This window comes from Pongo abelii, chromosome 11, assembly GCF_028885655.2.
Source record: "Pongo abelii isolate AG06213 chromosome 11, NHGRI_mPonAbe1-v2.0_pri, whole genome shotgun sequence".
Lineage (NCBI taxonomy): Eukaryota > Metazoa > Chordata > Mammalia > Primates > Hominidae > Pongo > Pongo abelii.
Window position 1 is genome coordinate 106007985 of NC_071996.2, and position 13959 is coordinate 106021943.

At 38.7% G+C, this 13959-nt stretch overlaps 1 protein-coding gene across 1 annotated transcript in view; it reads left to right on the forward strand.

Annotated features, from left to right (window-relative positions):
- FAM117B (family with sequence similarity 117 member B) overlaps positions 1-13959 on the forward strand; it is a 137860-nt gene that overhangs the window by 90460 nt on the left and 33441 nt on the right. Inside the window, exon 4 of the mRNA XM_024243831.3 lies at positions 127-240. Within this exon, the coding sequence (XP_024099599.1) occupies positions 127-240 (114 nt within the window). The remainder of the gene's footprint in view (positions 1-126; positions 241-13959) is intronic.

Sequence of the window (13959 nt, forward strand, 5' to 3'; positions counted from 1 at the left end):
TGTGATATGGTTCAAAAATTGAAAGGACTTATTAAGGGTAAGTTTTACGGGTTCTTGTTAAGCAAGGATGTGTTTTTACTTTGTGCGGAAAACACTCTGGTGTACTTGCTATTTTTGCTTTCTCAGATTGCAAAATTACGCCAGCAGTTGCAGAGAAGTAAACACAGCAGTCGGCATCATCGAGATAAAGAAAGACAGTCTCCATTTCATGGCAACCATGCCGCTATTAACCAGTGTCAGGTAAGAGTACCAATACCACAAAATCCAGAAAAGGAATTTGTTATTTTTCTGGTGATTTGTTATTTCATTGGTAATTGTTTAGGACAAAAATGCTCAAAAACATATTTGAAACAGTGATTTAAATACTGAATCACAGTCTTTATAAGAACAGAATATTAAGTTGACAAAATGATATTTTCCTTTAGTGACTTAAGATATGACTTCTAGGAGACATAGCTGCTTATCTATTTTGGTTTACCATGTTTGTGGCTTTATCAGTTCAATATTTTGGAGGCAGAATGATACAGAGAATTAAGTATTGGGTATGGAACAGACCCTGGCTGAATAACTTATTCTTTCTAAGTCTCAGTTTCCTCATGTGAAGATGGGAATAATAATACCTGTCTCGGGCGGGGAACATCACACACCAGGGCCTGTTGTGGGCTGGGGCGATGGGAGAGGGATAGCATTAGAAGAAATACCTAATGTAAATGACAAGTTAATGGGTACAGCAAACCAACACGGCACATGTGTACATATGTAACAAACCTGCATGTTGTGCACATGTACCCTAGAATTTAAAGTATAATTTTAAAAAATGTAAAAAAAAATACTGTCTCATAGAAGTCTTTTGATAGAGACAAAACTTTATCTGCTTTGATTTTTTAGTAGAACCCATGAACTGCTCTTGATGGCTCATCCATTCGAAGAGCACTTTTCTTTACTGAATTGAAATTGGATGAGATCTCTTGGCAAGGAGAAAGCAAGTTCATTTCAGGTCCTTCAGGATCTTTCAAGTTCCAGAATTGAAGCTTTGGGAATGAGGAAGGCTAGATTGAATTTTCCATGTTAACAGTAAGGCAGCAGGGCCTAGAAGGTAGAGGGAAACTAGAAGGCTTAGTTCTGTGACTCTTAGATTGTTTTATAATACTGGAGTTGGCAAACTGTGGCCTGGGAGCCAAGAATGTCCCACCATGTGTTTCTGTAAATAAGGTTTTATTAGAAAACAGCCACTCTTATTTTTTATGTATTGTCTATTGCTCCTTTTCGTGCCTTAAAAATATACATTTGACTCTCTATATCTTCAGGCTTTGCATTTATGGATTCAACCAACCATGGATCAAACATACTTTTGGAAAAATATGATAGAATATGTATAAATATAAATATATTTTAAAATATAATTAAAAATACAAATAAAAATACAGTATAACAACTATTTACATAGTATTTACATTGTATTAGGTATTATAAGTAATCTAGAGATTATTTAAAATATACAGGAGGATGTTCCTAAATCATATGCACTTACCATGCCGTTTTATATAAGGGACTAGAGGATCTGTGGATTTTGGTATTTGGAGGGGGGGTCCTGTCCTGGAACCGATCTTCTGAAATTGAGTAGTTTAAACAGCGACTGTCTGGTTCACAAAGCCTAAAATACTTACTGTTTGGCCCTTTACAGAGAAGGCAGGCCAACCCCTTTTATAGTTTGGTAGTGTCTGATGTTTGTTAAATATATAGATTGTTTGCAATGGAAAGTATGGGTAAAGGTATAGAATTTTTCAAACTGATTTTGCCCCAAAATATTAATACTTGGGTCAGATTTGATTTCACAGATTTATAGAGGTTTTTTGTTTGTTTGTTTTGAGACTGGGTCTTGCTCTATCACCCAGGCTGGAGTGCAGCAGGGTGATCACAGCTCACTACAGCGTCGACTTCCTGGGTTTATGTGATCCTTCCACCTCAGCCTGCTGAGTAGATGAGACTACATATGTACACCACCATGCCTGGCTAATATTTTTATTTTTTTATTTTTATTTTTGTAGAGATGGGGTCTATGTTGCCCAGACTGGTCTCTAACTCCTGGCTTTGAGTGATTCTCCCACCTTAGCCTCTCAAAGTGTTGGAATTACAGGCATGAGCCACTATGTCCAGCCAAATTTATAGTTTGATTATAATTTCCAGTAACTTTTTTCTGTATTTAAGATATTTTAATTAAAAATATGGTTATACATTAGTATTAGTGTATATTAAAAACCTGTACAAACTAGATTTATTTCTGGAGAAATAGAAATTTTAAATTGACAAAATAAGAAATGAAAAATTTGTAAAGACTAATAACTTTTGAATTTAGAATGTTAATTAAAAACCCAGTCTCACTCTCAAGAGGCTGAAGACCCAGATGATTTTACAGATGAATTTGCCAACCTTCCCCTTCCTCTCATTCATTCATAAATAAATGGTATGTGTTTCTAAAAAATAAGGCCACTTTTTACTCCCAGTCCATATTTTTACTCCAAGTAGAATAGGGATTAGGATGGAATTTTATTGAATTAAGTGGCTAGTTTTAGGACTTCAGAAGTTTCTGAAGTGATTATTTTTTAAACTTGTGTTAAAACCAACAATTTTAAAGTGGTTATTCAAATTTTCATTTTTTTCTTCTTGCAAGTTGAATTTACTTAATAAAGATTATTGGAATTTACTTGAAATTTATATTTAATTTAAAAACATTTCCTTGCAGAGACGGTAAGGACAAGAAAATAGAGAAACTTGAAAAATAATTCATCTAGTTTGAGTTTTGTACACTTGACACATCAAGCGTCTTAACTGTTTCTCATTTTATTTAGTGTTATCAGCCAACCACAAGGCAGGCACATGTGCATCATGATAGTAATGACAGTAGTACTCATGTTTAATTGAAACTCATGCTGGCCGGGCGTGGTGGCTCACACCTATAATCCCAGCACTTTGGAAGGCTGAGGTGGGTGGATCACCTGAGGTCAGGAGTTCGAGACTAGCCTGGCCAACATGGCAAAACCACATCTCTACTAAAAATACAAAAATTAGCCAGGCTGACGGGTGCCTGTAACCCCAGCTACTTGGGAGGCTGAGGCAGAAGAATGGCTTGAACCCAGGAGGCGGAGGTTGCAGTGAGCAGAGATCGTGCCACTGCACTCCAGCCTGGGTGACAGAGTGAGACTCCATCTCAAAAAAAAAAAAAAAAAATTAAAAAGAAACTCTTAGGCTATAAACATGAAAATAATTTCTATTAAGTTATTGTTTTGGTGGGTTCTCTATCTAGTGGTGAAAAGTGCCACACGATACATGTGTACTTTTGAGGCCATTCATCAGCCCGTACAATATTTATTAATCATTTTGGCCTGTGACTGTAGTACTCATTAGGGGATGTAGTGATAAATATTGTCTGTCCTCACCAGTTCTCATATTAAAGAGATACGAGTAAACAGTTAATTATAACACTGTATAATGAATGTGTTGATAGGGAGAATTCAGAATGCAACAGAAGATGTATTTATTTGGAATAGGATGGAGTCATCTAGAAAGACGTCTCAGAGAAAATGGTGTCTAGCTGATCCCTGAAAGATAAGTATGAGGTGGAAAAAGTCATGTCCCCAGGTAGGAGTAGTGGTAAGAGATTAGGCAGGAGAGAGAGCTAAATAGCAGCCAAACCTGAAAGTCTCCATGTTCACTTATTAAGACATTTAGACTTCAACCTAGGCTATTTTTTTAAATGCAGGATATGGATATGTGACTATTTTATAATGGTCATTATGGGGTCAGATATAGAATGAATTGGGAAGAGACAAGATTAGAAGTAGGGAAATAATTTAAGAATAGGATTTAGTGATCCAAGTAAGAAATGATGGCCTCTAGTAGGGTAGAAACTTTTAAACTGCTGAGGATGAACTTGAGTGATATTTAGAGGGTAAGAATTAATAGTTGAATTCTTTTAAAAGGGTTTACTATGGTAAGCATTTGGATACATTATTGGCATTCAATCCTCATCTTTAAGGTGAGGTTTGTTAGTCTCTCCATTTTACAGACAAGAACATCAAGGCCCAGAGAGGTCAGGTATATTGTTGAAGGTCACACGAGACAGCCAGAATTCTAACCTAGGCATTCTAACCTCAGAGTCTGAGGTTTTTAAACTCTGTGCTAGCTGATGGTTGACAAGATTTGAGAAAAATAGAGATGAAAGTTAAGGATGATGTCAATTTTAACTTTTAAAATATGATTTAAGGCCGGCCGTGGTGGCTCACGCCTGTAATTCCAGCATTTTGGGAGGCCGAGGTGGGTGGATTGCTTTAGCCCAGGAGTTCAAGACCAGCCTGGGCAACATGGCAAAACCCCCACTCTACTAAAAACACAAAAATAAGCCAGGCGTGGTGCTGCGCGCCTATAATCCATGCTACTCAGGAGGCTGAGGCACGAGAATAGCTTGTACCTTGGGAGGCGGAGGTTGCAGTGAGCTGAGATCACACCACTGCACTCCAGCCGGGGGCGATAGAGTTCTCTAAATAAACAAACAAACAATGAAAAAATAAAAAATGAAATAGGATTTTATAAGTTTATCTATCTACCTCAACACCATATATAAAAGTAACTCAAAATCTTCAAGGACCTAAATGTAAGAGCTAAACCTAATAGCTCTTAGAAGAAAATATAGTCATAACGTTTGTGACATTGCATTAGGCAATGGCTTCTTAGAAATGACACTAAAAGCAAAAGCAAGAAAAGGAGAAGTAGATAAATTGTACTTCATCAAAATTAAAAACTTGTGATTCTAAGGGCATCATCAAGAATGTGAAAAGATAACCCACAGAATAGGATAACCCACAAATCATATATCTGATAAGGCATTTGTGTCTAAACTACATAAAAAACTCTTGCAACTCAGTAACCCACAAATCATATATCTGATAAGGCATTTGTGTCTAAACTACGTAAAGAACTCTTGCAACTCAATAATTTAACAAAAACATTTAAAAATAGGCACAGGATCTGAACAGAGAGTTTTCCAAGGAAGATGTACAAATAGCCAATAAGCACATGAAAAAGATGCTCAATATAATTTGTCAATAGGGAAATGCAATTCAAAACTCCAGTGAAATACCAGTTCATATGCATTAGAATGCTGTAATTTAAAAGACAGATAATAACTGTTAGAGGAGGATGTAGAGAAATTGGAACCTATATATATATACACACACACATATACACACACGTATGTGTGTATATATATGTGTATATACGTATATGTATACATGTATATATATATAGAGAGAGAGAGAGAGAGAGAGAGAAGCTCCTCAATTAAAAAATATGTATATATAAACTTGTATTTATTTTTATTTTATTTTTTTATTTTGGGATGGAGTCTCCCACTGTCACCTGGACTGGAGTGCAGTGGCATGATCTTGGATCACTGTAACCTCTACCTCCCGGGTTCAAGCGATTCTCCTGCCTCAGCCTCCTGAGTAGCTGGGATTACAAGCACCTACCACCACGCCTGGCTAATTTTTTGAATTTTTAGTAAAGATGGGGTTTTACTGTGTTGGCCAGGCTGGTCTCGTACTCCTGACCTCGTGATCTTCCCCCCTCGGTCTTCCAAAGTGTTGGGATTACAGGCGTGAGCCACTGCACGCAGCCTACTTTTTTTTGTTTGTTTGTTTGAGACAGAGTCTCACTCTTTTTGCCCAGGCTAGAGTGCAATGGCATGATCTTGGCTCATTGCAATCTCCGCCTACCAGGTTCAAGGGATTCTCCTGCCTCATTCTCCTGAGTAGCTGGGATTACAGGCGTGTGCTACCACGCCCAGCTGATTTTATGTTTTCAGTAGAGACGGGGTTTTACCATGTTGGCTGGGTTGGCTGCAAACTCCTGACCTCAGGTGATCTGCCTGCCTCAGCCTCCCAAAGTACTGGGACTACAGGCGTGAGCCACCGCACCCAGCCTATTTTTTTTTTGTATTTATAGTAGAGATGGGGTTTCACCTTGTTGGCCAGGCTGCTCTTGAACTCCTGGCCTCAGGTGGTCCACCTTCCTCAGCTTCCCAAAGTGCTGGGATTACAGGCGTGAGCCACTGCGCCTGGCTGGAACTTTGATATATTAATGGTAGGAATGTAAACAGTTGCTTTGGAGAATAGTGTGGCAGTTCCTTAAAAGACTAAACATGGAATTGCCAGATGGCCCAGCACTTCCTCTCCTAGGTATATACCCAAGAGAGTTGAAAATATATGTCCACATAAAAACTTGTACATGTATGTTAGTGGCAGCATTATTCATAATAGCGAAAATGTGGAAAAAACCCAACGTCTATCAGCTGATAAAAGGGTAAATAAAATGTGGTATATCCATACGGTGGAATTTTATTTGATCATAAAAAAGAATGTAGTACCAGTACGTGCGACAACATGCCTGAACCTTGAAAACATTATGCCGGCCAGTCACAGTGGCTTATACCCGAAATACCAGCACTTTGGGAGGCCAAGTTGGGTGGATCACTTGAGGTGAGGAGTTTGAAGCCACCCTGGCCAACATAGTGAAACCCCATCTCTACTAAAAATACAAAAAAATTAGCTGGGCATGGTGGCACGTGCCTGTAGTCCCAGCTACTCAGGAGGCTGCGGCAGGAGAATCACCTGAACCTGGGCGGCAGAGGTTGTGGTGAGCTGAGATCGCGCCACTGCACTGCAGCCTGGGCGACAGAGAGAGACTCCATCTCAATCAATCAATCAATCAATCAATCAATCAATGGCAGAGGTTGTGTGGTGAGCTGAGATCGCGCCACTGCACTGCAGCCTGGGTGGCAGAGCGAGACTCCATCTCAATAAATGAATGAATGAATGAATGAAAGAAAGAAAACATTCTAGTAAAAAAAAAAAAAAAGACACAAAAGGGCACATAACATACGATTCCATTCTTAGGAAATACCCAAAATAGGCAAACCCATAGAGATAGAGAATAGACTGGTATCAGGGGAACCGCCTCCAATATTTCAACTTAGGCTCTTTCTGTTTTCCCTAAGGGTCAGCTGGTCTGAGAAAGAGAAAGAGTAGAAAGAGAGGAATTTTACAGCTGGGCCACCGGGGGTGACATCACATATTGGTAGGTCTGTAATGTCCGCCTGAGCCGCAAAACCAGCAGGTTTTTATTAAGGACTTTAAAAGGGGAGTGGGTGTACGAACAGAGAGTAGGTCACAAAGATCACATGCTTTAAAGGGCAATAAAGATCACAAGGCAAAGGGCAAAGCAAAGATCACAAGGCAAAGGGCAAAATTAGAATTACTGATGAGGGTTTATGTTCAGCTGTGCACATATTGCCTTGATAAACATCTTAAACAACAGAAAACAGAGTTCAAGAGCGGAGAACTGGTCTGATCTCAGATTTACCAGGGCGGGATCTTTTCCTCACCCTAATAAGCCTGAGGGTACTACAGGAGACCAGGGCATATTTCAGTCCTTATCTCAACTGCATAAGACAGACACTCCCAGAGCGGCCATTTATAGACCTCCCCCCAGGAATGTATTCCTTTCCCAGGGTATTAATTATTAATATTCCGTGCTGGGAAAAGAATTCAGCTATATCGCTCCTACTTGCACGTCCGTTTATAAGCTCTCTGCGAGAAGAAAAATATGGCTCTATTCTGCCCGACCCTGCAGGCAGTCAGACCTTTGGTTGTCTTCCCTTGTTCCCTAAAATCGCTGTTATTCTGTTCGTTTTCAAGGTGCACTGATTTCATATTGTTCAGACACCCATGTTTTACAATCAGATTTCATATTGTTCAAACACACATGTTCTACAATCAATTTGTACAATAGTGTTCCTGAGATGATGTACATTCTCAGCTTATGAAGATAACAGGATTAAGAGATTAAAGTAAAGACAGGCATAAGAAATTATAAGAGTATTATTTGGGAACTGATAAATGTCCATGAAATCTTCACAGTTTATGCTCAGAGATTGCAGTAAAGACAGGCATAAGAAATTATAAAAGTATTAATTTTGGGAACTGATAAATGTCCATGAAATCTTCACAATTTATGTTCCTCTGCTGCGGCTCCAGCCAGTCCCTCTGTTTGGGGTCCCTGACTTCCCGCGACAGACTGGTGGTTGAGTAGGGCTGGGAAAGTTGGGGAGAAATGATGAACGACTGCTAACGAGGGGCTGCTTTTGGTATGATTTGAAAATAGATTGCAGTGATGGTCACACAACTCTTTTCAATACCATTAAAAAACCAAAGTTAGCTGGGTGTGGTGGTACCCACTGTAGTCCCAGCTATTAGGAAGGCTGAGGTAGGGGGATTACTTGAGCCCAGGAGTTCAAGACCAGCCTGGGCAACATAATGAGACCCCATCTCTTAAAAACAGCAACAACAAAAAACCCATAGTTGTACAATTTAAATGAGTGAATTGTATGGTATTATACATTATATTTTAGTAAAGCTTTTAAAGAAATGTCAGCCAACATGAAAAGCATAAATATATAAAATATGAATACAGTTGTCTAGAAATAGTAAATTAAATTAGATGCTTAAAAAGAACCAAAAAAGTAAACAGGGAGGTTATTTAACAGTGCACTCTGAGGTCAGACTGTTTGGCTTGAAGTCTGAGTCCTGCTGCCTGCTAGAGGTGTGAAGTTCCTCAGTTTCTCTGCATAATAATATTACCTGTTTGTTGTGTTGTCCAGAGGCTTAAATGGGATAAAATGTTATAAAACTCTTTATGCAATTCTAAGCACACAGTAATTTCTCAGTATCTTAGGCCATTTGAGGGGGCACCTAAATGTAAAAGACGTAAACAGACTTGATTTCCTTGCCAATTTCTTGTTAAACTTTTTAAAGCTTTTATTATTACAAAAGTACTCACAAGATCATTATAGAAATTTTAGAAACTAAGAAAAGTCGAATAGAAAAATTATCTCTAAAGAATTTTTTTAATGAAATAGGAAAATTTCCAAAGGAGAGCTGTATTTCTATATCTCTCTCCCCTATTGCTGACATTTTTTTCTTTTAAGTGTTTTATTCTTTGCATTCTTCATTGAGAGCATATCATATGTTAGATTACACTGCCTTTTTGTATTTAACATGGAACATTGTGAGTATTACAAATGCTTCATTTTTGCTGTCTTAGGTTCTGTAGAACATTTTCCTAGTTACGGTTATTTAGTTGGGTCCATTTTGTGTGTGTGTGCACTTAAAGCTTTTTCAGTATTTATTCTTTTCTCAAGATAGGTTTTTATACTATTTGATTAGGAAGCTTGAGTATTTGGGGGATTCTTTGTGTGTTTTTCTGAGACTTTTTACAAGTTATTATAGTATTTTGTTTGGATATCACGATATGCAGAAGATGATTTTTACTAGGAAATTAATCTCTTAACAATGAAGGGACAGTATTGCTGTTAGGATAGTGGTGTAGTCTACAGCTACTAGTTAACAAAAGATTGTTTTTCTTGGGCTTACAGTTAGAAAAGAATTCTCACATACTTTTCTGCATGTTTTTTTCCCCTGGAAATTCAGGGGAGATTATTCCTTAGGAAGAATAAATACTGCCAGGTTTCTTAGAGCTAGAGTCTTTCACATTTCAAAGGTTTCCCCAAATGACAAAACCGTCAGATGCTGAAATGAAATTGTCTTATTAGAAAATATAGCCAACACATTTCAGAATTATTTGATTGTTAGAGTCTGATGTTAGTAACAAGAGTGGGAGATGCCAGCATCTTCACAGTCACATAAACTAATTTTGAAGTAAGAATTTTATTTATTTATTTATTTTTATAGTAGTTATGTTTTTTTTAAATTATACTTTAAGTTTTAGGGTACATGTGCATAACGTGCAGGTTTGTTACATATATATACATGTGCCATGTTGGTGTGCTGCACCCATTAACTCGTCATTTAACATTAGGTATATCTCCTAATGCTATCCCTCCCCCCGAGGTAAGAATTTTAAAAGTGTGTAGGTGTTTTGTGGCTGTTACTATAGCCTCAAGCAAGAAGGCCCTCCCATAGGATTTTCTTATTTCTTCGTCTGGGCCGAAGACACGTACTAGCCTAGGAGGGTTTGAGAGCCAAGAGACAGTGAGGTAGAAAAAGAGAGAAACTTACTTTTCTCTGAGGAATGGAAGGTGCATTGTAATTTGAAAATGAAAATTACTGCCCTACACTAAAATCTTGGGATGTCAGTCCAAAATAGAGCATGAATGCTATTTAATTTTTAAAAGTTTTTTGCCATTTCAAAATTGAGAGAATAGATACTTCTGCTGTGACCTTTATTACAGAATGCAACTGCAGCTTGGAAGAGCTGTAAAGGTAGGTACCAGATGAGAGGACAGTGATTGCTGGAGGACAGAAATGAAGTAACAGTGACAGGACATTAAGAATCAAGGCCACATGGTGGTCTGGAATCAAAAGCCCTTAAGATTGGAAAGCTTTTTTTCAGGTGCTTACTAATTTTTTTACCATTCTAAACAAGTTTTTGGCTGGGCGCAGGGCAGTGGCTTAAGCCTATAATCCCTGCACTTTGGGAGTTCGACGTAGATGGATCACTTGAGCCCAGGAGTTTGAGACCAGCCTGGGCAACCTGGTGAAACCCTGTCTCATCAAAATATACAAAAAATTAGCCAGGTGTGGTGGCACGTACCTGTAGTCTCAGCTACACAGAAGGTTGAGGTGGGAGAATCACCTGAGCCAGGGAAGTCAAGGCTGCAGTGAGCCATGATTGCCCCTACCGCACTCCAGCCTGGACGACAGAGGGAGACCCTGCTTTAGTCCATCAATCAACAATCAGCCAATCATCAGTTTTCACCTCCCTTTGGTTGTATTAGGGTTTCTGGCTCATTTTTCTCTCATGAAACTCTGTTGAATTGCTGTATAGGCCTTTCTCCATTGTACTTGCCTATCAAAGCGCGTTTTCATAAAAAAAAAAATTAACGCTATATCTCTCTCCCCTACTCAGCTACTGCTTATCACCAGTGTACCACAGATGAGCCAATGCTAGGCTGCTGATGGGGCTTGTGGGAAGTGAGGGAAGTTGTTGGCTTTTAGCATTAAAATGAAAGGAGTCAAAAACAGAAACTCTAAAAGACAGGAAGCTGACTGGGCTAATCAGTTGACTTCATCTATAACAGGTACACCTAACTTTTAAGGTATACCTAAGTCATACGTGGACTGAATTTAAAAAAAAAATTCTTCCCACATTTTATTATTTACTTCAGCATGTAACTGTCTCTAGGAAAGGACCTAAAGAGACAATATTAGGCAGGTAAAGATATGACCCTGTCATCTTTTTCCTCTATTTTTTCAATTATTGTATAGTAAAATGGACATTTTTGATTGTACAATTTTATGAATTTTAACATGTATGTAGATTATACCACCACCACTATAGTCAAGATAAAACATTCTCTCATTCTTTTCCTTTGTATACGTACTTCCCCCATCCCTAATCTCTTGTTGTAAGTACTGCTCTGTTCTCCATCACTCTAACCCTATCTTTTTGAGAATGTCATATAAATGGAATCATACAGTATGTAATCGTTTGAGACTGTCTTCTTTCACTCAACGATAGTGCCCTTGCATTTCCTCTAAGTAGTTGTGTGTGTATCAATAGTTTAATTTTTTTTTTTTTTTTGAGACAGAGTCTCGCTCTGTAGTCTAGACTGGAGTGCAGTGGCGTGATCTTGGCTCACAGCAGCCTCTGCCTCCTGGGTTCAAGCGATTTTCCCACCTCAGCCTCCCAAGTGGCTGGTACTACAGGCACACACCACCATGCCCAGCTAATTTTTGTATTTTTCATAGAGACGGGGTTTCACTATGTTGGCCAGGCTGGTCTTGATCTCCTGACCTCAGGTGATCTGCCCACCTCGACCTCCCAAAGTGCTGGGATTACAGGCATGAACCACCATGCCCAGCCAGTTTATTCCTTTTAGTTGCTAAATAGGATTCCATTACATGGATTTCCCACAATGTAGCTATTGATATTAAATTCTTGTTGAAGGACATCTCATCTTGATTTTAATTTGCATTACCCTGATGAACATGTTTTCTCATGGTTATTTGCCATCTGTGTATCCTGTTTGGTGAAGTGTCTATTCAAATCATTTGCCCATTTTCAAATGTGGTTGGTTGTTGTTATTAGTTTTGAGAGCTTATTAGACATTCTGGATAACAGTCCTTTGTTGGGTAAGTTACAGATACTTTTTCCCAGTCTCAACTTGTCTTTTGTTCTCTTACTGTCTTTCACAGAGCAAACATAAAAAAATTTTTTTGGCAGTATATTATTATTTTCTTTTATGGGGATTACTTTTGGTGTCATATCTAAGGTAGTCTTTAAAGAAACAACTTTCAGACTTGAATCAGAACAACCTACTTATAATTATCACAGAAGATCACAAGACTTCATTTTTCTGTCAACTCAAGTTTGTGGAAGTGAGGACATCTTTAAGGGAAATGGAGAATTTATTAAAAAAAGAGACATCAGTTCAGACTGTCTTAAATAAGTATATTTCTGAATTATCTAAGATTAGTGAAGTACTCATTTTAGAAAATTTCTGATTATCAAAGGATAGGAAACTACTTTTGGAAGAATTGAAAATTTCAAAAGATAAAAATTAAGAATCACATACTCTCACTGTATAGGGATAACTTTTCAATATTTGAGGGCATTTTAAATTTGGTAGGATGTAAGTTTAGTCCTGATTCTGTGACCCTAGGTTATTAGCTTCTCAGAGTCTCATTTTTTCAATGTAAAATGGGGGTAGTAACTGCCTATTTTTATAGAGAGAGCTTTTGTAAAAGTAAATAAAATGATGTATATAAAGTGCTTAGAACAATGCCTAGCACATATTAAGTGCTTAATAAGTGCTACTTCCTCTATAAAACAAAATGGAACTTCAGTCTTTTTATAAAACCTTATGTCGGCCAGGTGTGGTGGCTCACGCCTGTAATCCCAGCACTTTGGGAGGCTGAGGTGGGTGGGTCACTTGAGGTCAGGAGTTTGAGACCAGCCTGGCCAATATGGTAAAACCGTGTCTGTATTAAAAATACAAAAATTAGCCAGGCATGTTGGCACATACTTGTAATCCCAGCTACTCAGGAAGCTGAGGCAGGAGAATTGCTTGAACCCAGGAGGTGGAGGTTGCAGTGAGCTGAGATCACACCACTGCACTCCAGCCTGGATGACAGAGTGAGACTCTGTCTCAAAACAACAACAACAAAAATCCCCATATGTTCTGTTGTTTTCTTTGTCCCTAACTTTGAATGGTAATATTTTGTTAACATTGTTGAGATTGTCCAAAGCATGGTTTTTAATGGTCCTGTGGTATATCATATTATGGATATTCTATGCTTTTCTATGCCTGCTTTCTTCCTTTCCTTTTCCTTTTCCTTCCCTTTCCCTTTCCCTTTCCGTCTGTCTTTCTGTCTTCCTGTCTATCGGTACTTCCTCCCCTCCCCTCCCCTCCCTTCCCCTCCCCTCCCTCCCTTCCTCCCTCGGTCCCTTCCTTCCTTCCTAGCGTCTCACTCTGTTACCCAGGCTAGAATGGAGTGACCGTGTCACCGCAGCCTCAACCTCCTGGGCTCAAGCGATCCTCCCACCTCAGCCTCCTAAGAAGCTGGGACTACAGGCATGTGCCACCATGCCCGGCTGATATTTAAAATTTTTTATAGAGAGTGGGTCTCCCTATGTTGCCCAGCCTGGTCTTGAAGTCTGGTCCTTAAGCAATCCTCCCTTGGACTCAGCCTCCCAAAGTCCTGGAATTACAGGTGTGAACCACTGTGTCTGGCCTCTCTATTGTTACTCATTGTTATTTTTCCATTTTTCATTAATATGTACCATGGAGATGAACAATGAAAAATGTGTCATGTCCAAATTGTTTTTCAGATGAAAAGACAGCAGATTTAAAATTAAGTATTTAGGTTGGGCATGGTGGCTCAC